Source organism: Gilbertella persicaria (assembly GCF_025201335.1).
Source record: "Gilbertella persicaria strain CBS 190.32 chromosome Unknown B0P05scaffold_29, whole genome shotgun sequence".
In the NCBI taxonomy this organism is placed as follows: Eukaryota; Fungi; Mucoromycota; class Mucoromycetes; order Mucorales; family Choanephoraceae; genus Gilbertella; species Gilbertella persicaria.
The window spans coordinates 296,404-320,266 of record NW_026251990.1 but is presented as its reverse complement, the minus strand read 5'-3'; the positions used below and the strand labels follow the sequence as shown (position 1 = coordinate 320,266).

Genomic DNA, 23,863 nt, shown 5'->3' with positions numbered 1-23,863 from the left:
AGGCGAGAACTTTGACAGGTGGTGCTGAGAAGGATGGAGATGAGGGATTGTCTAGTTGTAGTTGTTGAAAGGAAAGTGAGAGGTCATTTGGTGATATGGAGGATGGCGGATGATGGTTTTTGGTTTCTAGTTGAAAGTCAAAACCTTGAATATTAGGGTTTTGTTGAATAGAACGAAGGAATGGGTCGAAAGCAATGTTGAATAATAAAGGACTGAGTGGATCTCCTTGTCGGAGACCTCTATGTTTTTGGACTGTTGTGGAAGAGATATGACCATTGATATTGAAACTAATGTCAGTAGAGAAGAAAAGAGATGTGATGGATTCAATGAAAGTATGGGGTATGTTAAATGCATGCATAACTTGAGTCAGATAAGTAGAATGGACCCTATCATAAGCTTTCTCTTGGTCGAGAAGAAGGGCAATAGAGTTGGAATTAACATGGTGTGCAATAGCTTGTATCAATTGTAGGATCTGACCATTTTCTGCGATGAATCTACCAGGCATAAATCCGAATTGGTGTGATGAAATATATTTGTTGAGGTAAGGCATAAGTCGAGCATTGATTAATCGAGTGAAAGTTTTGGCATCTGCATTAATGAGTGAAATGGGTCGCCAGTTTGTTAGCGAAGAGAGATTGCCCTTTTTTGGTAGTAGAATCATACAAGTTTGTAACCAAGACTTTGGAAATCTAGAGGAGGTGAGTGCATCATTGTATACCTTTAAGGCCAAAGCGCCAGTAAATGGATGCTGCAATAAAATGGAAAGTAGTTCGTACGGTAACCCATCTATACCAGGACTGCTTTGACTTGGGGTTCTAGCCGCACCTTCTTGAAGTTCTTGTAGGGTGATGGGAGCACATAATCGATTATGCATTACATCTGGAATGCTGTCACTAGAAGGAATTGTGCTAGTGAGATCTGCAATATGCTTCATACTTACCTGGTCAGGGCAGTAAAGCTGACCGTAAAAAGTTGAGACTGCATCTTCCATTTCTTCGGTCGATTGACAGAGGTTGCCGATGATGGGATGAATGAGTGGCGGCATGGATTTCTTAGCTGATTTGGATTCAATAGTTCTCTTGAGGTAACCTGCTGAAGTCTCACCATTTTCTCTCCAGTGTCGACCAGCACGAAGAGCAAGATTGTTGACATAGTCCTCTTGTACCATTGCAATTTTCTTTTCGACGTTTGAAAGGAGTGGATGAGGAATGCGAGCTGTACCGTATTCTTTGAAATATTTGTTGCGCTTGCGTTGAAGACGCTTCATCAGACGAACTCTCCATGCTGCTTGTTGTCTGCCAATCTTTTTTGCAATAGTTTTTGTGATCTGTTTGATAACATCCCATTGTTGTTGTGTTGTGGGGCATGACTCTTCAGAAAAGGTTTCTATCATTGAATGATAATCATCCAATGCAGAATTCAAGGCTTTGATGAAGTAAGAGTTCTTGGCCAGACTAGGGTGAGCACACCACAGACCTCGAACTTGTTTGTTTTGTGCAAAGCGGAAAGTAGCTGAGAGAAGAGCATGATCGGTCCATCTTGGAGAGAGAAACTCAATGTCATGAGAAAGAATGTTGTCAGCAAAGGAAGGTGAAGCAAATATGTAGTCAATGGTGGATGTATCCGACTCTCCACGACGAAAGGTGGGAATTCGTTGATCGTGTTGAAGCGCATGAGTGCATTCTGTAAAGTAGGTGGATAGCAAATAGTGCCATTTCCATTGAGAAAGAATGCTGGATGAATTGACAGGAGACTCTTTGTCAGGAAGGTTGCGGGTAGAATATGAGTGAAAGTCGTAGTTGAAGTCGCCTACAATGATGAGGGAAGGTGTGGATGTATCGTCATTCTCTGATGGTAAAGGACTGGAGAGGGGATCAAAGAAATCTGAAAATGGTTGCATAGTCATCAGATCGTTGTAAAAGAACTGTCTTAGGCGTTTTGTCGCTGGAGCATAAATGTTGGCTAAAAGGAATAGAGGGAAAAGGTTAGAAGCATGTGTAATATTACATATGATGACCCTTTGGTCTATGGTAATCAAGTATGGTGTGATTTGGATATTAGGGTTGTTGCTAATTATCCCACAGTGCTGAGTCCATATGGAGAAAGTCGGTTTGAAAAGGAAGTCGAGTTATTGTTGCATAGTAATGTTGCTGGCATGTGTTTCTTGGAAGCATAGGATGTCTAGTTGTTTAGTTTTCAAGTATCGAATAAAGCTGCTGCTAACTTCTGGTTGTGATGGTTTTGTTAAACTTCGGCAATTAAGGGAACATATAGAAGGGTCAGTAAATGAATGTGAGGGGAACTTACGAGATTGGGTTGTGCTTGAAGTCGACATATTTATTGTTGCGAATTCGCTTCACCTTCAGCGAGAGGTTCAGAACTACTTGTTTGATCAATTTGCATCTCTGGGTCGTCAGTTATCTTCTCAGGTGTTGGGCGAGAGAAAATAAATGCTGGAGCATCATTGTCTGTTTGGTCTTGTTCATGTAATGCAGACTTTGGCTGGGTCTGAGGGAGGAAGGCACGGAGTTGTTCTTCGGTAATCCAATTCTTCTTAGCAAAGGATCTAGCAACAGCTACATTGACAGGTGTTCGGATGTTCTGCAGCGTGGATAGAGCTCTGGTAGAGTTGATACGACATGCTTCTTGTCTGCACTCTTCCTCAGAAGCCTCAGCAAAAGCTGGATTTCGGACTACTGTTGGATCGAGTGGATCAAAGTCATGGAGAGGCTTAATATTATGCTTTTCAAAGACAGCAGAGGCAGCGGAGGCGTACTCGTCGTGTAAGAGGATGGCGACGACATTTCGATCAGGATAGTGAATATCCAAGACTCTTCCACGATCAAGTCCGAGGCGGGCAAATTGTTGACGCATGTCTTTGATAGGAAGCTTTCGTCTGCATGGGAGATAAAGGTATTGGAACCCTTGATCAGTGGACACAGGTATGAATTGTCTGGCCACACTAGCCACTTGACGAAGAGAGAGGCGTTTTGAAGGACGAGTGGGCGCACGCCTTGCTATTGTAGCAAAAGTGACACGCTCCCCAGAAGGTTTGTAAGCATGGACATATTGAGATGCTTCAATTCCCTTAGCCAAGGGAGGGAAATCAGTAGGCATTGCCATATCATGATCTGTATTTTGAATTGCCTCTGGTTGAGTCAGAGGCAAGTCTGACTGACTATTGGACTGCAAGGCGGCAATTTGTTGATAAGCTTCTGCCAAAGCCTTTTGCGTCTCCGTTAAAGCAGAGCGAGTGTCTTGGAGCTCTTGACGAAGCCCTTCGTTGTCTTGGCTAAATGCCGCCAGTTGAGCTTGGAACGAGAGCATCTGGTCTTGCAAGCTGGTGGGTATAGCAGCCTTAGCAACTGCTTCCGCAATGAGGGCGGCGGTTTGTTGTCTAGTAGCCTTGGAAGGACTACCAGTGGTTGGCAGTTTGCTGTAAGGTTCAACACGCTTCGCACGTGGGGTGGTCTTCTTGATGGTAGAAGTATTCATAACGAAGTTATATTCGTGGTCTAATGAATTTGATCGAAGTTGTTTCCTTGGGGGAGGTAGAGTTGGACTGAGTGAAATAGTTACAGGTGCGTCAGAGGTTACGTCTACGAGTGGTGGCGAAACTGAAGGCGATATCGGTTGTAGTGGTACAGAAGAAGGTTCTACTGGAGTTCTGTCGACTATGTCGCTTATGTTGTTGTTGTTGTTGTTGTTGTTGTTGTTGTTGTATTTTGTTAGTTGAAGGTGCTGTTTCACTACAGCATTTTTCTTCCGTTGGTGAAAAAAAATCTTCCATATTTGAGTGAAGATTTGGCCAAAATTTTCCTCCAATGAGCAAAAAATTCTTATACTTTTGATGGTAAATTTCTGCATTCGATGAAGAACTTCTTCCATCGCTTACGCTATAGTGTCTTTAATTTTAAAAGAATTATATTAAATTAAGAAAAAAAACGACAGAAAACGAAGAAAAAAAATCAAGTATTTGTTTAAATCTCGAAAATCCAAAACACACACACGCACATTTTTTCTCTATTATTCTGCTCATCAATGTTCACTCATGATTGCACATATTTATCCAGGGCCATTCAGAATCATTCATGCTAATCCATGTTCATTCATGATTACATATGCTCACCCATGCTCATCCATTTTCATTCACATCAGTCCTTGCTATTGCTTGCTAATTTAACAATATCAAATATGAGTAAGAGGAAATTACAATCAAACAAAGAATGTGGTCTATTGAGTCAATTATAGGTTCGTGGTTATAGATAATTGCTTGTATCAGGGTTCAACATCATGTGTAAAGATCGTTGTTCCATAGATAGTAGAATTGGTCCAGATAATTCACTGATTACTGCTCTACAAGGGCCTGCATTAGGAAGTATGTTTTTGCAATTCATTTTGCTTCAAGACGTCGAAATTTTGCTGTAAAGTTGTACAATACTTGTCTATGTGCTCAAGCAATTAAAATGGGCATTCCCTTTTGTTAAATATGTTGCCCATTTCTCCTTGATGGGAAGCCAGTTTCTTTACATGTAGTTAAGAGTCTTGCTGCAATAGGGCGTATCCTCATCATCGTGAAAGTCTGACATATTCTCAAAATTGTGCGTCAATTCCAAATACTTCTCGACACAACTGTCGAAGGTGTCGATGTCCTTGGTGTTGACAATTTTTTCAGTAAATTGAGGCAATATTCTCTTTAATCGCTTTTACAAAAAAAAAAAAGCCATTCTTAGAAGGCTCTTCTCTAGCATTTCCCATGACATGGATATACACAAAAACTTCTTAGCATTAGGAAACGCAGTCTTTGATGTTTTCATCAGAGAAAGACACTTGTCTGTAACAAATAATAGATCAGTATCCATTGTGTTCAAAAAGAATGACATTCAATTGCTCCAAAAACCAGTTATACGTTGATTGCTGTTCATTACAAACGAAAGCGAATGCAGCAGGAAATATTTTCAGTTCTTCTACATCCAAACTGTGTATGCCATACACAGAGATGAGAGGCTTGTTTCTATTGTTTGCCTTGCATGTCGTATCAATGACTAAAACTTGCCCCATTTTTTTTTTATATATTTTTAATCATGGATTCATGAGTAAAAAACAAGTTTTTTAATACAAGAGGTAAGCCATCTTCATCCTGAGATACCTAGTACTAAACAGGGTGTATTCCCCGGCAAATCCTGACTTAATTACTGACCAGTATTCATCATCAGCCTTATAAGTAATTATGATGATAAATTGACATTCTTTCTTATAAGACGGGATTTGTATTTCTCCATTAAGTCTTGCTTTATTTTGAGAAGAGCGAACACTAAATTTGCAAGTCAAAAATAATATTTTTTCGTCTTCAAATTCTGATCTGACCAAAAGGATATGTTCTCTTTCTGCCCACACATAAATGATATCCGTAAGGAAATCAAGGCTATGAAATTTCATAACAGGAGTAACGGGCAGACGCATTCCTCCTTCAGCAAATGTTTAGTCTTTGCTTGAGATACGTTGCTCATTTTTAAGCTTACTAAAGGCAGTAAGCCTCTTACACAAGACTACAGGAATAGTTTTCTGAAAGTCATCATCGTCAGAAATATAGCTTTGATTTGAGTTTATGTGTATTAAACAGGATTTGACAAAAAGAATAATTATTAGGCATTTGCTTAATTCTAATAGGTAAAGGCTGCAAGAATAAAGGGAGTTTTCTATGCAAAAAAAAAAAAAAAAAAAAAAAAAAAAAAAAAAAAAAAAAAAAAAAAAACTTAGGCATTTTATGAGAATTTATTGCTCAAAACCAGTGTTCAGAGGGGTAATAAAGAATCTAAAAAAGGCAACTGGGGATGTATAAACTGATCTGAAATAAGAATTAACCCATTTTTTTTATCATTCGAACTTAGCAATAAAGGCATTATGATCCAAAAGCCCTTTAATATGTCAAGATGATACTTAAACGCATTCAATTTTTTGTGGATGATTTGTTAAGATGTTTAGTTTAAGATAATATAGTTTAGTACTTGATAGTACAGCCTTTGGTATCAATCACAGCTTGGCTGATCTATTGTATAGTAGTGCGAATGCAATGAGAAGATGGTGTAACGCAAAGAAAAACAAGCAAGCAACCTACTCCTTGATTATTATTATATGCTTTGTTATTCCTCAGAATAAAAGTTGGTTAAGCTTGAGCTTTAATGAACGGTTTTACACCATAATACCAGTAGTATTACGCTTATTTCCTAGTCTACCATAATGCATGGCTCTAAAAGAGGTATTCAATTACCTCCTCATATCTGTGTCAATATTTTACATATACTGGTTAATAGATGTTACCCTTCTATTCTCTGATTTTTCTTGTAATCTAATATAAATGTTGTTTATGTATCTCATGTTTTGCTTAAATTTGGAAGTGTATAATGGCTCTCTATGAAAATGCTTGGTACACGGTCTAAGAACTCCGGCGATCAAAAATATGACGTTGCAAACTGTCAGTATTTTTTTTTTTGACTTCTGACATTAAAATTAAAGTCTGCATTGAATTCAGGCCCTCCCCTTTTCAAGATGAACCGATCTATTTCTAGACTTGCTTCAAGGCAATGCAGAAGATTTTACTTTACACCTAGACAACTCAATCGCCTTATTACGCCTACGATTATCAGACCCACTAGGCACCTACTAGAACCTTTTCAACAACGATCATGGCATACTACTCTTCAACCTTTGCTCGATTGTCCAGGCTGCGGTGCTCCTTTTCAAAAGACCGATCCTTCTAAACCTGGATACCTCGTCGATCGTTCAACACGAACCACAGCCGAAAAGAAAAAGAAGCAAAACAACAGTATGTCTGACACAGAATATAGAAACATCATGCAAGATCTCGATCCTGAACTTCGTGCATTGGTCGATGGCAACATCGATCCTGAACCTGTCATAATCGAACGCCAAGAACGTCAAGTATGTCAACGATGCTATCACTTACAGCACCAAAATACACCTACTACTGATTCGAGTCCTGCCTTTCTAAAAGCATCACAGCAATATGGATCACTCGAGTTCCTCAAGACTAAACGCGATCCTTTGATCGTGGCTGTGCTTGATGTGACCGACTTACCTTCTTCGTTAGGAGATTTGCCTTCGTTGTTGGCAAGTAATCCTGGTGCACGTATCTTGCTGGCTGCTAACAAGGTGGACATCTTGCCTGCATCCGCACGTCGTCATGAACAACGTATACGTGATTGGATTTTGCATCATGTCAAATCACTCGGTTTGCCTACTCAACAGATCCGCTCAGTCACTTTGATCAGTGCTAAGAAAGGATGGGGTGTTCCTTCCTTGATGCGTAAAATCGATCAAGAAAAGAGACCTACAGACGATGTCTATCTTGTTGGCTGTACGAATGTAGGTAAATCTGCTTTAGTCAATCAGTTCATGTCACAGATCCGAGGCAGTTTGGATTCAGCTGGACGTCAGTTGAAATCACAACTCAAGGCGCAATACAAAATCACCAGTTCTGCTGTACCTGGCACGACCATGGGTACCATCAAAGTGCCATTACATGCCCTTGGCATGACTCATTCAGATGATCATTGGGAAAGCAAGCGGTTTGTAACTCGCGATCGGTACTTGATTGACACACCAGGTATCATTAATGACCATCAATTGATCCATCAATTGCCTTTTACTGAACAGAAGAAACTGGTGAATCAAAAAGAACTGAATCCTCTCACATTTCGCCTTGAACCAGGCAAATCTTTGCTTTTAAAACCTCTTGTGCGTATTGATTTGATTGAAGCAAGCGATCCTGTCTTGATGACCTTGTTTAGCCCATTAGCCCCTCACTTGACACGCACAGACAAATTGCCTGCAGCACATGCATTGCAACCCATACATCCCAAACAAATCAAGGACGTTTTGAGGCCCCTAGAGCCTATGGACGAAATCATCAAAGTACGCGGCATGCATCGCTCCCATGCCTCTGTTGATTTCAGCTTTGCAGGTGTCGGTTGGGTCTCGTTAACAGGCGAATTTGAACGTGCTAAATTCCGTGTCTGGCTTCCTCAAGGCACAGACCCTTACCATGTCTTTTGTTTACGTGATCCTCCTTTTTTGCCTTTTGAATACAAAGGGTCCATTCGAAAATTCTTTGGTTCAGGAGAAAGAACACGTCAATAAAATGCTTTATTATTTTGAACATAAAACCCGAGCCTTTTCCAATATTTCAACACGGGCACCGTACATGATAAAAGGAGGACAGACACAGAACTGAATGGTGCCTGATGTTTGACCATCTTCGTCCACCATGGTTTTGGGGTCCAAGGGTTCTGTGCCTTCACCTACAGCAGCAGCAGCAATCTCTACTTCTTGTCCTCGCATAGCATAGCCAATATGTGAAGCATGCTCTACCATGGACCGTAACATCACAGCGTATTGTTTTGATGAATCTTTTTCTGCCTGATCATGCGTCTCAATAAATGGAAACGCTTTCAAGAGCGAGGTATACAACGATGTGTACATGCGCTTATTTAATTTCTGGATCTCTTGCTGGATATCAGATCCAGGCACATTGCCAGACACGACCACCTTGGCTATCTCTTGTCTAAGACGTGTACAAAAATGAGCATCATAACGCTCAAACCACATTTGCAACTGTGTGTAAGGTTGAGAAATACGAAGACCTGTAAAAGAATTGTAGTTCATGTTCTGAACAAGGACGTCCATCAAAAACTTTTCAGTCAACATTTCAATCCGCTTATGAGGCAAAGGATCGCCCAATCTCAAAATGGCTTCATGTAAATTAACCCAGAATGAACTAATGGCCTTGGTAGCCAGCACAGGCTCTGCTTGTTTGGCTAATTCAACACTGAGTACTTTAATCATGGCCTTGAGATCTTTTAGTTTTTTATGGATGGTACGGACATCGTCATTAGTGGCTCTTCGAGAACGAACGTGTTCATTGTAGTTGTCGAGAAGTTGTTTTTGGTCTTTTTGACGCATGATCATACGTTCTTTAGAAAGACGTTCCTTATCAGCCAAGTCTGTGTTGGCATGGCGTAAATAAAACAATTCTTCATCGAGTCGTCGAAGCTGGTCCTTTTTCTGGTTTACTTCAGCCATTAATTTTTCCAAACGAGGAGGAAGGGTGGTATCGATAGGTGGCTCGGGCAAAATGGGCGTTTGTATGGCAGCAGAACTTGTGTCTTGTGTTCTTTCTTCAGGCTGTGTTATTTTTTGTTCAGGCTGGTCTTGAGATACTCTTTGTTGTTCTTGAGGCATTGATTGTTGTTGTTGTTGTTGTTGTTGAACTGGTACCTGTGGCTGAATGGGTGTTGGTGCCTGTTTCTGTTGCTGAATGGGTGTTGGCGCCTGCTCCTGTTGCTGGATGGGTGTTTGTTGTTGTTTTTGTTGCTTGTGTATTTCCTCTATTACTTCAGATTGTTGTTTATCAACAGATTGAACTTGTGGTTGAGATGAAACTAAGTTTGTCTCTTTTTTTGTCTCGATTACTTCTTCAATGCTCTTCTTGGGAGCAATAGATGAAGTTTCGGCTATAGTCATAAAGTAAGTCTTATACGCGTCTGTTTCTATGCATATACTTACTGGGCATCTTGATGAAGGAAATAAAAGTAAAAAAAAAAAGAGAGAGAGAGAGAGAGAAAAGGTGTTACTGACTCTAATTTGTCGGAGACACAAGAACAACTTTATAAACGGAACAACTTTATAAGGTTCAATGAAATGATTGGTTCAGAATCATCAAGCATAAAATCTGTTTATTGTGATTTTTGTCGATCCCTTTCCATCAAGACACTGGTGGGTTCAGACACATTTTGATCTTTGGCAGTTTGTAGTGCTGCTTTTTCTGCTTGAATAGTTCCTTGTCTTGCTCTCTCATACAAGAATCGACGTAAAATACGGGCGTTTTTACTATGTGCTCTATACAACATATCTAACAAGATACCCAAGATTGGTATCAGGCCAAGCTGATCTTGTTATTTATTGTTCTGTTCGTAAGTTGTTCTTACCAAAAAATCTATACTGAGGTGATACAGCATACGTCGTTTAATGGTTCTTGGTAATTCACACTGACAAGCTAATCGATACATGGATAATGCATAAATCAAAGAAATTACTTTGCCCACCACAGGAATAAATTCTATATTTATTAGCACTTGATGCTACCTTCATTGTGTTTACCTAGAAGAACATCATAGCCTATCCAACAACAACAAATCTTGACAAGTTCATCAAATCGTTTCATTCTTGCTGTATATTTCTCTAATACAAGAGCATCTCTTTCAGGCAACTTAATTTCTGGTTCAGTTACTTTCTTTTTCCATAAATAAGAACTCATGTTTAAAGAAAAAGAAGAAGAAGCAGAAGAAAAAAAGATAAAAAAAAGCTTATTTTATTTATGCGCCATGACTGACGTCAACCTGTGTAAGTTACACTTTCTTTTTCTTTTTTCTTTTTTTTTTTATCATGACAACAGCAGCTTGTTGTATCATAGGGGATGAAATATTATCTGGCAAGACACAAGATACCAATTCTCATTATTTAGGTAAACAACAATACTCTATTGGACTATCCTCAATTGACTATCATATAGCAAAAACACTGTTTGATATAGGTATTGAACTAAAGACAATACACGTTGTAGGAGATACAGTAGAGGCCATCACCAAATCAGTCAAAGAACTCTCTTGCACTCATGACTATGTATTCACAAGTGGAGGCATAGGTAACGACACATAAGGCTGATAGCCATTAAATATTTTTTTCTTCAGGCCCCACACATGATGATATTACCTATGCAGCCATTGCTTCAGCATTCAACCTCGAATTAAGACTGGATCAACCTACACTAGACTACATTCAATCTCAACTCATCAAGCGAAATCAACCTTTATCCCCGCATCATGCACGTATGGCTACTTTTCCTTTTCCTGCTACTCTCTTGAGAGAAACAAAGATACCAGTTGTGATTGTTCAAGACAATGTCTATATTTTACCTGGTATCCCTCGTCTTTTCCAGTTCTTGGTAGACACATTACGACCCAAATTAACCACAGGCCGTTCTTTCTATCGTTACCAAATCACCACCTCTCAGCCTGAAGTTATGATTGCAGACACATTGACTCAGTTTCAAACAAAACATCCAGATGTGAAAATCGGCAGTTATCCCGTCTGGCCAGATCAACATGTCCTGATCACTGTCACCTCACACGACAAATCAACGACAGAACACATTGGTCAAGCACTCACACAAGCCATTCGGGCCAAATTATGATTTATTCCAATAAACTACCACATTTTTACCTTCAAAGTCTAAATAAGCCGTCTTGATCTCGCCAGGAGGTCTCATTTCACAAATGTATTGAATCTGCTGTTCTGTTGTCGTGACGAGTTCACCAGATCTTAAGCGACGGTCTCGATGCTGATGACTAAAGACACAACAAGGTACGACAGCAAAGGGCTTTTGTGCTTTGAGTGCTGCTTCCACGATTGGAATAGTGGCTTGATCTGCATGAAGACCGAGAAATAAACCCACTTGACTTATGAGATCGGCATGATGGATCAAGAACGCATCATCCAACAAGGTATGTAAGTAAGTGGGTGTGATAGGATAAGGCCATTGGTCTGGATGGATCTGAATAGCTTGTGACTTCCAATCGGGTTGACCGAGATGACCTGTTTCGAATCGATAGAGTAAGCGACGTAGGCGTGTATACCAATAATTCGGTAAGTTGCGTTGGTTGGGTTCAACCACAACAGAAGGAATACCAAATCCTCGACTGAGAATCATGGCCAAGTCCCCTTTACCTCCTGCTACGTCTAGCACAATTCCATTCAGGTCTTTAAATGTCTTTTGGATCCAATCTGCAAATATAATAGCACGTATGCCATGGGGCTTTTTAGAGGTGTGAGGATCATTGGGATCGAAATTGGCTATTTTCTTACTTGTAATTTTCTCATATGGATTTAGTTATATACATGTACATACAAAAAGGAAATACTTACTTGTTGTAACCATTGTGTTCTTGCCTTCTCAAAGGCATCACCTGTAGGATGCTGAAATGGACAATCCTGACCCTTTTCACACTTGTTTTTGTTGATCCAATATTTACAGATCAATCGGCCTTTTTCTTTTTTCGTACCATCCCCTAATCGTAAAGGAACTTGGCCTACAGAACCCAAGGCACGATCCTGAATGAATCCTTCTCGATCAGCATAAGGCAAGATCACTTGAACAGGTCGAGCGGATTGCCATACAGGAAAATCTTTGTTTTCTGCTTCAGAGGGATCGAGTGGATCCATAATTTCAAGTTGAACGACATGACCAGGTTTACATGCCCGAAACGCGTCTTGGAAATCAACAGGATCGAGTGACTGATCATCTGTTCTAAAGAACACTTGGGATTTAGGTCCTTCTTTAGGCTGAATATCAACAAAAAAGATGGATTTCGTTAGTTTCCTTCGATGTCGAATTTGTCCAGTGATCATCTAAAAAAGAAAAAAGTACCGAGATTTGCATAAGAGAAAAAAAACGCGTCTATAAAAAGAGGGGGAAAATTAATTAAATAAAACGCGTTTCTTTTTTTAAATTTTATTTTCTTTATGGAATCCACAAGAGAAACAGAAGTGAAAGAGACGATTGATAGTAATAAAAGTTGATTTACGCTAGCCCATTGACTTATACATATAACTAGTCTTGACTGAGATGGCTACTCTGTTAAACACAGGTCTTGATCGAGAAACAGTCAGTTTATGTGTGTCATTATGTGAACGAGGTGTTAATCCAGAAGCACTTGCTGTAAGTCATGATCTTGCTGTATTGATTTGTTGAATTATATGTGTAGAATGTGATCAAGGAACTACGTAATCTTGAACAAAAGCCCAATGAATAAAGAGATACCCCCATTATTTTATAGTCTATTTTTTCTTTCTTTTTTTTTTTTTATTAATGAAACGAGCTCCATTAACTTTGTCTGATCAAGAAACAAAAAAGACCAAGAAAGGTTGTATCTTGTCATTACCATTGAAAAATAACCCAAATGTAGATCATCCTTTTTTTGACATGAATTCAAGAAAAGCCATCCAATGGCTGAATGTATTTGAATCTGTCTTGATTGCCAAAAGTAAAGCAGCAGCCATTGCAAGTCCTAAAATAGCTGCTTTTGATCTTGTAAGCAGAACATATGTCAAAATATACTAACAGAGACAGGATGGTACATTGATAGCTACCAAGAAAGGGAATGTGTTTGCTAAAGATCAGTATGATTGGCGTTGGTGGGATCCTACAGTCAAGAAACGACTTGAACAACTCCATCAAGAAGGGTAAAGTGCTGTCTTATGATCTTGAACTTATCCTGTAGATACAATATTGTGGTCTTTTCAAATCAAAATGGTCTCAAATCCGAAAAGACCACACAAATATTTAAGCTAAAAGTAGAAGCCATCTTGAATCAACTCAACTTTCCTGTCTTGTTGATGGCTGCTTTGAAAAAGGACAAGTATCGTAAACCAATGACAGGCATGTGGGACTATATCACACAGAACCAAGAGATCAATCGAGAGCAATCATTTTATGTGGGTGATGCAGCAGGCAGAAAACAAGGATGGAAAAAGAATCATAAGCAGGATCATTCTACAGCAGATCGTAAATTTGCAGCCAATGTAGGTATTCAGTTCCATACACCTGAAGAATACTTTTTGAATGAAGCACAAGCAGAATTTGAATGGCGTGGGTTTCATGCAGAGGGCTATTTAGCCTCTTCTTGTAAGTAACTTGAGAGAAATCAAATAGGATTTACCGTGTGTTAGTACCTCTTCATTCGCCTGATACAACACCTATTGCTATTGAAGATCATCAAGAAATGATTGTCTGTGTAGGCTATCCTGCTTGTGGAAAGACTAGTTTTGTTAAGAAGCACCTTGTGCCCAAAGGCTATGTCCATGTCAATCAAGACACACTCAAGACACGTCTGAATTGCATCAAAGCAGTTCAAGAAGCATTGCATAACAAACAATCGGTGGTGATTGATAACACTAACCCAGACCGTAGTACACGCGACACTTATATCAAAATGGCCAATCTATCAGGTGTGCCTATTCGCTGCTTTTATTTTGGTGATAATGAAGATTTAGCTCAACACAACAATCTTTACCGTGCCATCTATCACTCTTCAAGAGATGTGATCAGTAGTATTGTATTTCGTATCTTTAAATCCAAACTAGAAATACCTCAACCAGAAGAAGGATTTCAAGAAGTGAAATGCATTAACTTTGCATTTGATGGCTCAGAAGAGGATAAAAAGAGATGGTCTCAATGGTGGCATTAATAATAAACAGCGTTTTTTTTTTATTGAAAGCTAAGAGAGTTGGTATTTAAATGGTATCTTCGCGTCCTCGCCCTCTACCTCTTCCACGACCTCTAGATAAAATAGTGCCATGTCCACGATTTGAACCACGCCCTCTTCCCCTTGCTCTCGTAGGATGACCACGTCCTCTCATATTGTTGCGTCTCTTGTCAGTTGAGTCTCGTCTTCTCCAATCATCATTCATATCGGATTCATCCACAGTATGCCATTCTATAACATTGTCAGTCAATCAAAAGCCCATAAAAAAGACAGTTTTTTTTTTTTTACCATGAATAGAACTGACTTGTTTCCAACCAGCATCCTGATGAGATTCATCTTTCTCTTTCCATGCATCTTCCCTTTGATCCAATATAGGTGGTTCACCCCAACCTTCCTCTTGATCTTTAGTGTTTTCATCCTGGGATTGTTCTGTAGATTGTTCTTTGCCATCCTGAGGTTGTTTCTTTTCATCTGTAGGCTGTTCTGTAGATTGTTTCTTTTCATTCTGATGTTGTTCTGTAGATTGTTTCTTTTCTACTTGAGGCTGCTCTGTAGATTGCTCTGTAGATTGCTCTGTAGGCTGCTCCTCTTCTTCTTGAGACTGTTCTACTTGAATTTCTTTTTGCTGCGGTTCAGTAGTGACTTGATGTTGAGCATAAAATGCATGATCCCAAATATGCTGCATAAAGTCTTTGATCTGCTTATAACTGACATCACCCAACACACTCTCTTCAGCACCCAATTCAAGTTTTCTCAAGGTTGAAAATACATGGTCTCGTTTTTGTTGTCGTACTTGACTTGATTTATCAATTTTGCAGTATATAGATGCACCCACCATTTGATCACAGACATCAAACACGGCTCTCACCAGTTCTTCTGTCACAGGATAATCAACATATTGAAAAGAGCCCAGTTGACCTAATCTGACCATATAGAACAACTGTAACAATTCAAGGATCTGAATTTCTGATTTATGTCTTGATTCATGGGTTTCTCTATCTTGAAAAGAGCGTGTCTTGGCCTTAGTAGAAGGGGATGTCTAATGCAGGTGAGAAAATAAGGTCATTGAGCGTATACATACATAGTCTGACAAGAGTGCTTCATAAGTCTCAAGGGTTGTCTTGAGTTTCTGTTTAAGTGAGATTTCCTCTGTTGTTAATTCTCTTGTGTTTTCATCTTCTTCCAACTTGTTCTAACAAGCTAATGAGTCTATTTGTTCAATTATGCCATCACTTACATATTCTTCTTGTGTCTTTTGAAGTTTTGTTTGAAGAATGTCTATATGAGGATGAACTGTATTCGCCGTCTTTTTCCTTTGTGTCCTTTTATTAGTTTTTGATTTGTTGACCATTTTGTTAAGCATACGAAATTTTTTTTTTAAAAAAAAGAGAGAGAGAAAGAGAAAAGTACGCGTAACTCTATTTTACACTTTTTTTTTTTTTTTTTTTTTTCCTGCTTAACTCAGTAAGCCACCGTGGATTCACCAAGTAACACATAAATTCAATCGCCGATGATCCTTAAAATACAAAGTGGGCCTTGAATCTTTTTCTTCTCTTTCTTTTCTTTATCTTTTCGGATGGCATTTATAGATCAACGTAAAAGCCTATGTATAATTTCTCTTCTATTAGTGATCTCTTCACTTACTTACTTAACCCATCTATACACAACTGAATCTCAACTAAGAACAGTACCTGTCGAAACAGACTATTTAACGAATGAACAGACATTTTTCGATACAAACACAACATTTGATTGTGATTGCAGTCATATTCAAGATAAACCACCTTTGGGAATTGAATTGACCCCCACAGAGACAATAGACATCCCAGACACATTACCACCACCTCCTTCTTCTCTGTTAAAAAAGATCCATGCCAATCTACTTGAGGATAGAGTGTTGATTGTGGCCACAGCCAACTATGGTATGCGCCAATATGTCTACAACTGGATTGAATCCCTCAAACGAACCAAACATCGCAAATTCCTTATTTTCTGCTTTGATCAACAACTCTATGACCATCTGACAAAAGCAGGTTATGGTCAACATGCATCCATGATCCCTGATATCTGGTTTCATCAACAAGTCGAGGCTGATTTCAAAACCTATTTCAGCAAAGAATACCGTGTGATTACTCACTCAAAAACACTGGTGGTACAACAATTGCTGTATCTAGATATCACTGTGCTTTTTTCAGATGTCGATATTGTCTGGTTAAGACCACATATTGTGGATTATGTGCATGGATTAATGAAGCTCAGGCAAGAGACACATGTGTTATTTCAGCAAGAAGGCATGAATCAACAAGAAGTCAACAGTGGATTTTATCTGATGCGACCCACACTGGACATGAAACGCTTATTGGCTCAGACAATTTTAATCCAAGATCAAAATGATGGCAAGACACAACAAGGGGCAATGAATATAGCATTGGATCAATTAGATTTAGATTTAAGAACAAGTTCAGTTGTATTGTTGGATGTGTTGCATTTTCCAAATGGCTTTGTTTATTTTACTCATGATTTGCCTCGTCAACATGGTATTCAGCCATTTATTGTGCATGCGAATTACCTGGTAAAAGTACATTTGGATCTTGTTCTTTTCTCTCTAATGTATATATTGATAGGTGGGGGAAGAAAAGAAACAAAAACTTATAGAAAGTCATTATTGGTATGTGAATGATACTGTTTTTTCACGCTAAGTTTGCGGTCCTTTTTTTTTTTTTTTTTTTTTTTTATTGTTGTTCATACAATGAATTGGAAAAGGCGGAAACTTTAAAATAAACTACTAAACTCTTGGCCAATACACCGCTTGTTGTACAAAAAGGCTATATTAATGGCTAAAGCTAGATACCTCTTCTACTTATATCCATGTTTGACTGAGGGACACTCAGGATTAGGTAACAAAACTAAAGGCACCTTTTCATGTTTCTATAGTATTGTTTCTTTATACAAATAAATCATTTATCTTTGATTTGATAAATGTTTATTATCTGTCGAAATCATTTCTCTTCACTTCTTTGTTTGCCAGACATGTACGATAGACGTGGTATTCCTTAAGAAAGAAAGAAAGAAAAAAAAAAAGGGTGTGTGAAAACTAAAGATATAATTGAGTCGATTTTGGTTGATTCAGAACTGCAGTTACATCCTAGATTGGCCATATCTGAGTATGATGACTTTGATAGAAATATCTAAAGGTACTGATAAATACCACTGTCAATGGCCTTTTCAGTTCTCAGGTTGAATAATCGTTTATAGAGTGGGTAATTATGGAACTGTAGGCATCAAATTGAAAATGTTTAATGTTCAATCGATCTGTTTAGATATCATTAAAGATCCTATTACCCTATCAGGGTCACATGACTTGTTTCTTTTTCTGTAATAAACGTTCATCCACTTCTATTTGATGGCTTAGCTGGTTCAGGCGTTGATAGGCATGATCCAGGTTCTGCTGAAATGGATGAGGTTCCACTGCCTGCAGATAATCTGAAATACGTTGCATGCGTATCACTAACACACAGTGTGTGAGTAAGAGGACGAGGATGCCAATCGAGACAAAATGGCCTAGCTTAAATGAAGGTGTAGGCTGTATGATCTCTTGCTGAAGCATTGCATTCAATTGTTGATACAGCCTGAATTGATCTTGAGCTACATTCTTTTCAATGATGGCTAACAGGAATAAGTCAACTACAGAATACAAGTGTTGTTATCACTTACAACTCACAAGGCCACTTTTTGAAAAGACGATTTGAAATGTAACATAGACATGAACCTTGTTTTCACTAGATCGAGTAATGCAAGTACGTGATTGGATGGAATAAACGGCACCCATCGGCATATCTGGCATGGATATCTTAGCTGTCACACAACAATAATAGGGGTATTTTCTATATTCTCTTTTCTGTTGACAGAGTACTTTGACCAGTTTAGCCCCTAATGTATTTGAACTCTTGATTCTCTTTTTGCCCATGATCTGTCGATGACCATGTCTCCAAGGGCTTAATTCAATATCTAATCTTATGCAGTGAATAGGGATGCCTTGTCTTTGGATTGTTTTCTACCTTCATAATGCTCATATCTCTCCAAAAAGTCCTTGATCAATCGACTATCAAACAAGCGTTTAAACATACTTTCAACAGTACCATCATACGTCTGGTCAAGAGCAACATGGGCATCATGGTCAACATGGCAAGGGCAGCCCTGTCTTTTTTTCTTTTCTGGTTCTTCTTTTTGGACAGTTGCCTCTTTCATGTTAAAAAAGGATTCAATGGTAGGTGCATTCTGATGATCACGTGTGACTGAGTCAGAGACAGACCGAGGACGAGTCCTGAATGGATGGTTGGGTATGGCTTCAATCGGTGAGGGTTCAAAAGGAACTGTCGTGTCTGATAAAGTGTCTTCTTGAGGCATACTCTTTGTGTTATAAACCCACATTTTCATGATTTGATCATAAGCTTGATCACGTGAAAGAAAAGAAGCAAAGATATGCTAAGCTTGTTATTAAGATCCATTTGCATGATATATAGACTTACTGTGGATGTATGGGTAGCAATCAAAATACCATTGGGTATGACTTTAGCTGTCATCCGCTTCTCTACTCGCACAATTTCATCAAAATGGATCACAAGCTAACACATAAGCCCTACTTGTCTATGATCAAATACACTTACATTAGTCACCCAGCCAAAAATATTACTTTTAAAGCAAACATGGTGTTCAGACACAAACAAATGGCCTTGTAACAAAATATCTTTCTGTAAAGCACATTTATAATCTACCATGATTAATCATCCCTTTTTTGTTTCTTTTTGTTACCTTCAATCAATACATCATACTCGGGTACACTTTTAAAGATATGATGAAATTCATCGTTCTTTTTCTTGCTCGCTAATCCTAATTCACAAGCCAATGCAAGACTACCGGGTCTTTGCGAGTCGGATAAGCCATCGGCACTGAACGCCGAGTCAAGACTAAGTTTTTTACTACTGAATGAATCTGAAGAACGTTTAGAGTCTAAGCTATGTCGATAAAATGATTTGGTGGTATCTTTGGCTTTCGTAAACATTTTGTTGGCTGAAAAACGTCGTTTGAATGACGATGAGGAATCGTTGTGATGATCAGAAAAAGAAGGAGTAGAATGTAACATTGATTTATAAAAAAAGAAAGAGAAAGAGAATGAGGTTGAAATGACGTCTTATGTGTGTGTGTGTATCTATATTCAGCTTAGAAAAAAAAAATGAGAAAGAGAAAAAGAGACATTATGCGGACAATGGAAACAAAGCGTTGAACATAAACCATTTTGGGAAATACACGATAGAAACGTGTTTTGCTTATGTAATAAAACTGTCCCTGATGAATTTGAGACCCAATTGTTTATTTAGAAGATCTTTTAGGACCATTGCACTTGTTCTTGACACAAGTATCACGGCAATCATCACTGTTAACACAACAGTCACCATAGTAACCATCACCAAGACCATAGCCATAAGAGCCGGCAGCACAGCCCTTGGGAAGAATAGGTTCAGCGTACTTGGGGTTAGGACGACCATTGCATTTATGATTCACACAAGATTCACGACAATCATCGTCTGTCTTGCAGCAGTAGCCTTGCCAGCCATCACCGAGTTTCTTACCGGGGTTTCCCATCTGGCATTCTGTGCTGGACTTGTGGGTGGAAGCAGCTTGAATACCAGTAGCAGTAGCGAAAAGGAGAGCAATGACAGATAACTTCATTAGAAAAAAGAATAGAATAAGATAAAGAAAAGAGAGAAAAACAAATGAGGCATATATATATGTATACATATATACACACACAAAAGAAGTGTATTTTTAGTCCCTTATTTATGCTGAAAAGGTTAGCTGATTCCATATTGTATTTTTAGGTCTGTTGTTGTACAGAAAAGAGTACTTGATATGATACTGCATGCTGATCTTTTTCCATAAAAGGGGTGATATTCCTATACAGTGCTTCCACTGCCATTTGGACACTTTTTTGAAATCATTGGTCGGAAGTTAAAAACCAATGGGACATTTTTTAGAAGTTGATAAGGGCATTTTATTTTGACACTTTTCAAACTGATTTACTGAATGCTGAATAATGTTTTCAAGATGAACAATCGATACAGCTTCACTAGCCTCAATTATTCTAGTAGTAAGAGTTTCTATATCACTAAGCTTGGTTCGTCTTACTTTAGCTTTTATTGGATTTAATTCCGGCGAGTAGGGTGGAAGGTACATTGGGGTGTAGCCTCGCTGCATGATTATTGGATCAATTATTTCAAGGACATGAATTGGAGCATTATCCATAATGATAAAGTAATTTTTCATTTCTGAAAACTTATCCATGATATCCATGGCATCACTAATGAACTGAAGATAATGTTCACCTGTGGTACCCTTGGGTACAGACAATTGATCCTCAGGTGCCTTTCTTTTTGTAGCTCCCACTACTTTCCTTCTCTTCAGATTTCCAGACTCTTTTAGCTTCATATTCACAACACCGATTGCCGAAATTGCACCAAGGACACTATGCGAAATAGCTTTTGTCGACAGAGTATCAGTGATTGACTTTGAACCGCGTGGTGACCAGCCTCGACTACGACGCATGTTGATATCAAATCTGGACTCATCAACAAATATACAGTTCTTGAGATAGTCCATACTATTTTGAACCCACTTTTCAACCCAATCTGCTCGTTCCCGAAGGTTTTCCTCTTTGCTTCTGGCAACAGGATGTCGACTTAAAACCTTAATATTAAGGTTGCACTCCTCCTTCATAAACTCGGCTACCTTTGACTTTTTTATATCCAAGTCCGCAAACTTCGCAATCAAGTCCTCGTCAAAAAATTGATTAAATGAGACTTATGGGCTTCATTTAGCTGGCTGGCTATTCTATAAATGGTTTTATTGGTTTTCTTAACTGAGATACTTCTCTCAGGATCATCCTCATATGTTTGTTTCCACTTGCAAGCAGTGTGGTAATTGACATTGGCTGCTATGGCTGCTTGCTTTGGTTTCATGAGTCTTTCCTTTAAGAAATAAAAATAATACTTGCGATCTTCGAACGTATAAACGTTATGTTGCAGATCTCTTTCCTTCTTAGGCTCAGCCTCTTTCATCTCAACCTGAACTTCTTGGCTTTTGATATACTTTCGGAGATCTGTCAATTTTTTCAAGCGAAATGATTTATCCTCGACGTAACTCGGTGCTTCCTGACCTTGCTCGTCAAAAATACCACCAGTACCGTCTTCATAGAAAAAGAGAGTGTTCAAGTTATGGCTTACTGTAAAAGTAAAATAATAATAAAAGAAAAAGAAAAAAAAAACGTCTCAGTAACAACCACAAAAATGACCAACTAAACAAACGACCCATTGGTTTTTAACTTCCGACCAATAATTTCAAAAAAGTGTACTTGAATAAACCTGGTAAATAGATTCATGTGTAACCTCTAAAGAGTCAGCTTGATCGACTCAATTGCAGCGATATAGTCTTGTAGATTATTCCATAATTGTGTAGTAAGCCTATTTATTGACTTGATACATCAGAAAATAGCCCGTCCTTTTTGACAAGAAGAAAACTGGAACTAGAAAATGTCAATCCCAGTATATACATAACTCAACGCTGCACGACGTTGAATCCGACTTTTAATGTTCTGAATTGATATGTTTGTACGCTTCATGATAAAATAGAGCAAGAATGATACGTGATAGAAGAAAAAAAGAAGAAAAAGTATGAAATACCCAATGAAGAATGTCCAAGTGCATTCAATACTTCAGATCTTTGTCAATAGCCATATTTTACAGTGTCACTAAATCCCATTTTTGATTTTTTTTTTCTATAATAAGCATGACGAGCACTGTATCACAACATTAATGCTTAACGCAACGTTCATTTTGGAATGTGTTTCAATGATGTTCTTGCAGGCAAAATGACCTTTGATGTTTTGCTTCTCTACCGCTATAAATTCAAATAACTATCTATAGACAAACATGTCTAAAATGAAGAGAAAGGAGACTGTTAAATACAGTCTCATTGGTAATGGACATGGAAAGCAAAAAGTACTACTGTTTGGAGTATATTTATAGCCAAAAAGACGATAGTTTTCGTCTCTTCCAATGATTACTTTACATTCTACTTTTGAATGGAAACGGCTTGCAATGAACCACGAAACGATATAAGATCAAAGTATCAATGTGCTTTCAGACCCTCTTCCCCCCCCTCTCACTCCCCTTCAAGTGCTCATTGAGATCAACTTATTTTATTTAAGATGAACCATTTACATCGGCAGTACTTGTTCAAATCCTCCATACATGGAACTCGCTACCCAATTGATGTTTTGAACACCTTCTGCATCATGCTTCACCTCTTGTTCTTTTCTCCAAAAAGCCACTTGATCCACCACATGTCCCTTGACCAGGTTGGTATAAACCCAGGTAAAGACAGCCATACAGCATGCTATCAAACCAAACAAAAGATACCCATACCATTGTGCTTTGCTTGTATCGGTGCTTGTCATGACCATCACGACCTTGACCACAAAAGCCACGATTAACAATAGCCCCCACGTCACTGTCATGAACCGCATATCATGTCTAAACTTGGCCATGTGGGTATAGAGATAATCGAGTCTTTTTCGACCGGAGGGGGTCGATGTCAAGCGTTGATCGTCTTGTGCAACCATGGTTTCGTCTCGAGGCATCACTTGGTTGGCTAGTTGATAGACCACAGGTCTTAGCTTGAACGATCCTATCTGGATAGGCAACACGGAAACAAGACAGATGATACCGACTAATAAAGACACAAGCGATTCACAAATCGCCGCTGTCTTTTCATCCGGTTCTGCTATAGACTAAACAAATCAACAGGGAGCTATGTAGACTTGTGACATATACTAGAATACCCGTAATAAGAAAACTCACGCCTGCAATACATCCAAGCAAGTCAAACTTTCGGTCGCTTATCATGCGCCTGATAAAGTATAAGCGAATGTCCTCAGAAAGATCCTCTTACTTACACAAGCACCATGCATAAAGGCGGTGCTGAAGCCACGATCATGCCCAAGACTTGCCCTGTATAAGGTTTGATAAGATGATAGAGAAGAATAGGTAGTCCTATACTCCACAAGACAGCCAAAACAAAATTTAAAATGGGTCTGCCCTTCATAAAGCTAAAACTAAAAACATCCTGAAGTGTGCCCAAGTCCATAGGTGCTTCCTCGTCTCTTGGTTGAGGCGCATATTTGTATTTGGTGTTGATTTCTTCATTGTTTTCTACAAGTGCTTGTTGGTCTGCTTGAGACTCGACTTGCTTACTTACTTGAAAGGGCCACATTTAAAAAAACAAACAAAAAGAAAAGTAAGGGAATTCTCCCGCGTAGAATTTTTTTTTCTTTATAAGGTCCGAGTATAAAGTCAACATTTGACAACCTTCATTGTTCTTTTTTCTTAAAGAACCATGCTTGTTTATTATTTATTCTTGCTTGTTACCATTGCCAATGCTACTTTATTATGTGACACAGGCTCAAG

The 23,863-nt window shown here is 38.7% G+C and overlaps 13 protein-coding genes across 13 annotated transcripts; 5 read left to right on the top strand and 8 right to left on the bottom strand.

Annotated features, from left to right (window-relative positions):
• Positions 1-6,855: 6,855 nt before the first annotated feature.
• B0P05DRAFT_473434 (uncharacterized protein) lies at positions 6,856-7,551 on the top strand (the record flags this gene model as incomplete). The annotated part of the gene is made up of 1 exon (XM_051574734.1): positions 6,856-7,551. A coding segment is annotated over one exon (696 nt), but the record flags the coding sequence as incomplete, so codon positions are not given.
• A 618-nt stretch (positions 7,552-8,169) lies between these two features.
• Positions 8,170-9,102, bottom strand: B0P05DRAFT_473536 (uncharacterized protein; the record flags this gene model as incomplete). Its single annotated transcript, XM_051574739.1, has 1 exon — positions 8,170-9,102. The coding sequence occupies one exon, from the start codon at positions 9,100-9,102 to the stop codon at positions 8,170-8,172; it is 933 nt and encodes a 310-aa protein (XP_051433268.1).
• Positions 9,103-9,502: 400 nt separating this feature from the next.
• Positions 9,503-10,602, bottom strand: B0P05DRAFT_548955 (uncharacterized protein). The gene is made up of 5 exons (XM_051579079.1): positions 10,558-10,602; positions 10,180-10,436; positions 10,008-10,138; positions 9,604-9,965; positions 9,503-9,547 (listed from the first exon to the last, which is right to left on the bottom strand). Exons 2-4 carry the CDS (start codon positions 10,334-10,336, stop codon positions 9,756-9,758), a joined length of 498 nt encoding a protein of 165 aa, XP_051433267.1. The 5' UTR covers positions 10,337-10,436; positions 10,558-10,602; the 3' UTR covers positions 9,503-9,547; positions 9,604-9,755.
• Positions 10,404-11,272, top strand: B0P05DRAFT_580276 (MoaB/Mog domain-containing protein; the record flags this gene model as incomplete). The annotated part of the gene is made up of 4 exons (XM_051582005.1): positions 10,404-10,422; positions 10,475-10,543; positions 10,592-10,723; positions 10,770-11,272. 4 exons carry the CDS (start codon positions 10,404-10,406, stop codon positions 11,270-11,272), a joined length of 723 nt encoding a protein of 240 aa, XP_051433266.1.
• Positions 11,267-12,486, bottom strand: B0P05DRAFT_473534 (uncharacterized protein; the record flags this gene model as incomplete). The annotated part of the gene is made up of 2 exons (XM_051574738.1): positions 11,267-11,953; positions 12,004-12,486. 2 exons carry the CDS (start codon positions 12,484-12,486, stop codon positions 11,267-11,269), a joined length of 1,170 nt encoding a protein of 389 aa, XP_051433265.1.
• Positions 12,487-12,587: 101 nt separating this feature from the next.
• B0P05DRAFT_638943 (mitotic-spindle organizing gamma-tubulin ring associated-domain-containing protein) lies at positions 12,588-12,972 on the top strand. The gene is made up of 3 exons (XM_051583699.1): positions 12,588-12,643; positions 12,693-12,796; positions 12,843-12,972. Exons 1-3 carry the CDS (start codon positions 12,601-12,603, stop codon positions 12,888-12,890), a joined length of 195 nt encoding a protein of 64 aa, XP_051433264.1. The 5' UTR covers positions 12,588-12,600; the 3' UTR covers positions 12,891-12,972.
• On the top strand, positions 12,930-14,333 carry B0P05DRAFT_548942 (polynucleotide kinase 3 phosphatase-domain-containing protein). The gene is made up of 5 exons (XM_051579078.1): positions 12,930-13,001; positions 13,044-13,168; positions 13,208-13,320; positions 13,359-13,762; positions 13,807-14,333. Exons 1-5 carry the CDS (start codon positions 12,947-12,949, stop codon positions 14,322-14,324), a joined length of 1,215 nt encoding a protein of 404 aa, XP_051433263.1. The 5' UTR covers positions 12,930-12,946; the 3' UTR covers positions 14,325-14,333.
• Positions 14,334-15,752, bottom strand: B0P05DRAFT_548938 (uncharacterized protein). Its single transcript, XM_051579077.1, has 4 exons — positions 15,580-15,752; positions 15,424-15,534; positions 14,631-15,381; positions 14,334-14,573 (listed from the first exon to the last, which is right to left on the bottom strand). Exons 1-4 carry the CDS (start codon positions 15,703-15,705, stop codon positions 14,371-14,373), a joined length of 1,191 nt encoding a protein of 396 aa, XP_051433262.1. The 5' UTR covers positions 15,706-15,752; the 3' UTR covers positions 14,334-14,370.
• A 44-nt stretch (positions 15,753-15,796) lies between these two features.
• Positions 15,797-17,049, top strand: B0P05DRAFT_163779 (nucleotide-diphospho-sugar transferase-domain-containing protein). Its single transcript, XM_051573117.1, has one exon. The coding sequence runs from the start codon at positions 15,919-15,921 to the stop codon at positions 17,020-17,022; it is 1,104 nt and encodes a 367-aa protein (XP_051433261.1). The 5' UTR covers positions 15,797-15,918; the 3' UTR covers positions 17,023-17,049.
• A 645-nt stretch (positions 17,050-17,694) lies between these two features.
• Positions 17,695-19,404, bottom strand: B0P05DRAFT_588800 (GRAM domain-containing protein; the record flags this gene model as incomplete). Its single annotated transcript, XM_051582690.1, has 6 exons — positions 17,695-18,008; positions 18,057-18,350; positions 18,401-18,827; positions 18,872-18,967; positions 19,010-19,113; positions 19,155-19,404. 6 exons carry the CDS (start codon positions 19,402-19,404, stop codon positions 17,695-17,697), a joined length of 1,485 nt encoding a protein of 494 aa, XP_051433260.1.
• Positions 19,405-19,671: 267 nt separating this feature from the next.
• B0P05DRAFT_598119 (uncharacterized protein) lies at positions 19,672-20,140 on the bottom strand. The gene has a single exon (XM_051583167.1). It carries the CDS (start codon positions 20,070-20,072, stop codon positions 19,713-19,715), a length of 360 nt encoding a protein of 119 aa, XP_051433259.1. The 5' UTR covers positions 20,073-20,140; the 3' UTR covers positions 19,672-19,712.
• A 1,026-nt stretch (positions 20,141-21,166) lies between these two features.
• Positions 21,167-21,710, bottom strand: B0P05DRAFT_573053 (uncharacterized protein; the record flags this gene model as incomplete). The annotated part of the gene is made up of 2 exons (XM_051581479.1): positions 21,167-21,621; positions 21,704-21,710. 2 exons carry the CDS (start codon positions 21,708-21,710, stop codon positions 21,167-21,169), a joined length of 462 nt encoding a protein of 153 aa, XP_051433258.1.
• Positions 21,711-22,584: 874 nt separating this feature from the next.
• Positions 22,585-23,679, bottom strand: B0P05DRAFT_548919 (uncharacterized protein). The gene is made up of 3 exons (XM_051579076.1): positions 23,353-23,679; positions 23,231-23,306; positions 22,585-23,187 (listed from the first exon to the last, which is right to left on the bottom strand). Exons 1-3 carry the CDS (start codon positions 23,667-23,669, stop codon positions 22,615-22,617), a joined length of 966 nt encoding a protein of 321 aa, XP_051433257.1. The 5' UTR covers positions 23,670-23,679; the 3' UTR covers positions 22,585-22,614.
• Positions 23,680-23,863: the final 184 nt, after the last annotated feature.

Coding starts and splice junctions, on each gene's coding strand:
- B0P05DRAFT_548955 (XM_051579079.1), bottom strand. CDS start 10,336: ATGAGTTCTTATTTATGGAAAAAGAAAGTAACTGAACCAGAAATTAAG. Junction 10,139..10,179: donor AGGCTATGATGTTCTTCTAG/GTAAACACAATG, acceptor TAATAAATATAG/AATTTATTCCTGTGGTGGGC. Junction 9,966..10,007: donor ACCTCAGTATAGATTTTTTG/GTAAGAACAACT, acceptor TAACAAGATCAG/CTTGGCCTGATACCAATCTT.
- B0P05DRAFT_638943 (XM_051583699.1), top strand. CDS start 12,601: ATGGAATCCACAAGAGAAACAGAAGTGAAAGAGACGATTGATA. Junction 12,644..12,692: donor AGTGAAAGAGACGATTGATA/GTAATAAAAGTT, acceptor ACATATAACTAG/TCTTGACTGAGATGGCTACT. Junction 12,797..12,842: donor TTAATCCAGAAGCACTTGCT/GTAAGTCATGAT, acceptor TTATATGTGTAG/AATGTGATCAAGGAACTACG.
- B0P05DRAFT_548942 (XM_051579078.1), top strand. CDS start 12,947: ATGAAACGAGCTCCATTAACTTTGTCTGATCAAGAAACAAAAAAGACC. Junction 13,321..13,358: donor GAACAACTCCATCAAGAAGG/GTAAAGTGCTGT, acceptor CTTATCCTGTAG/ATACAATATTGTGGTCTTTT. Junction 13,763..13,806: donor GGGCTATTTAGCCTCTTCTT/GTAAGTAACTTG, acceptor ACCGTGTGTTAG/TACCTCTTCATTCGCCTGAT.
- B0P05DRAFT_598119 (XM_051583167.1), bottom strand. CDS start 20,072: ATGAAGTTATCTGTCATTGCTCTCCTTTTCGCTACTGCTACTGGTATT.
- B0P05DRAFT_163779 (XM_051573117.1), top strand. CDS start 15,919: ATGGCATTTATAGATCAACGTAAAAGCCTATGTATAATTTCTCTTCTA.
- B0P05DRAFT_548919 (XM_051579076.1), bottom strand. CDS start 23,669: ATGTGGCCCTTTCAAGTAAGTAAGCAAGTCGAGTCTCAAGCAGACCAA. Junction 23,307..23,352: donor CCTTTATGCATGGTGCTTGT/GTAAGTAAGAGG, acceptor ATACTTTATCAG/GCGCATGATAAGCGACCGAA. Junction 23,188..23,230: donor TTCTTATTACGGGTATTCTA/GTATATGTCACA, acceptor TGATTTGTTTAG/TCTATAGCAGAACCGGATGA.
- B0P05DRAFT_548938 (XM_051579077.1), bottom strand. CDS start 15,705: ATGCTTAACAAAATGGTCAACAAATCAAAAACTAATAAAAGGACACAA. Junction 15,382..15,423: donor AAGCACTCTTGTCAGACTAT/GTATGTATACGC, acceptor CACCTGCATTAG/ACATCCCCTTCTACTAAGGC. Junction 14,574..14,630: donor ACAAGTCAGTTCTATTCATG/GTAAAAAAAAAA, acceptor ACAATGTTATAG/AATGGCATACTGTGGATGAA.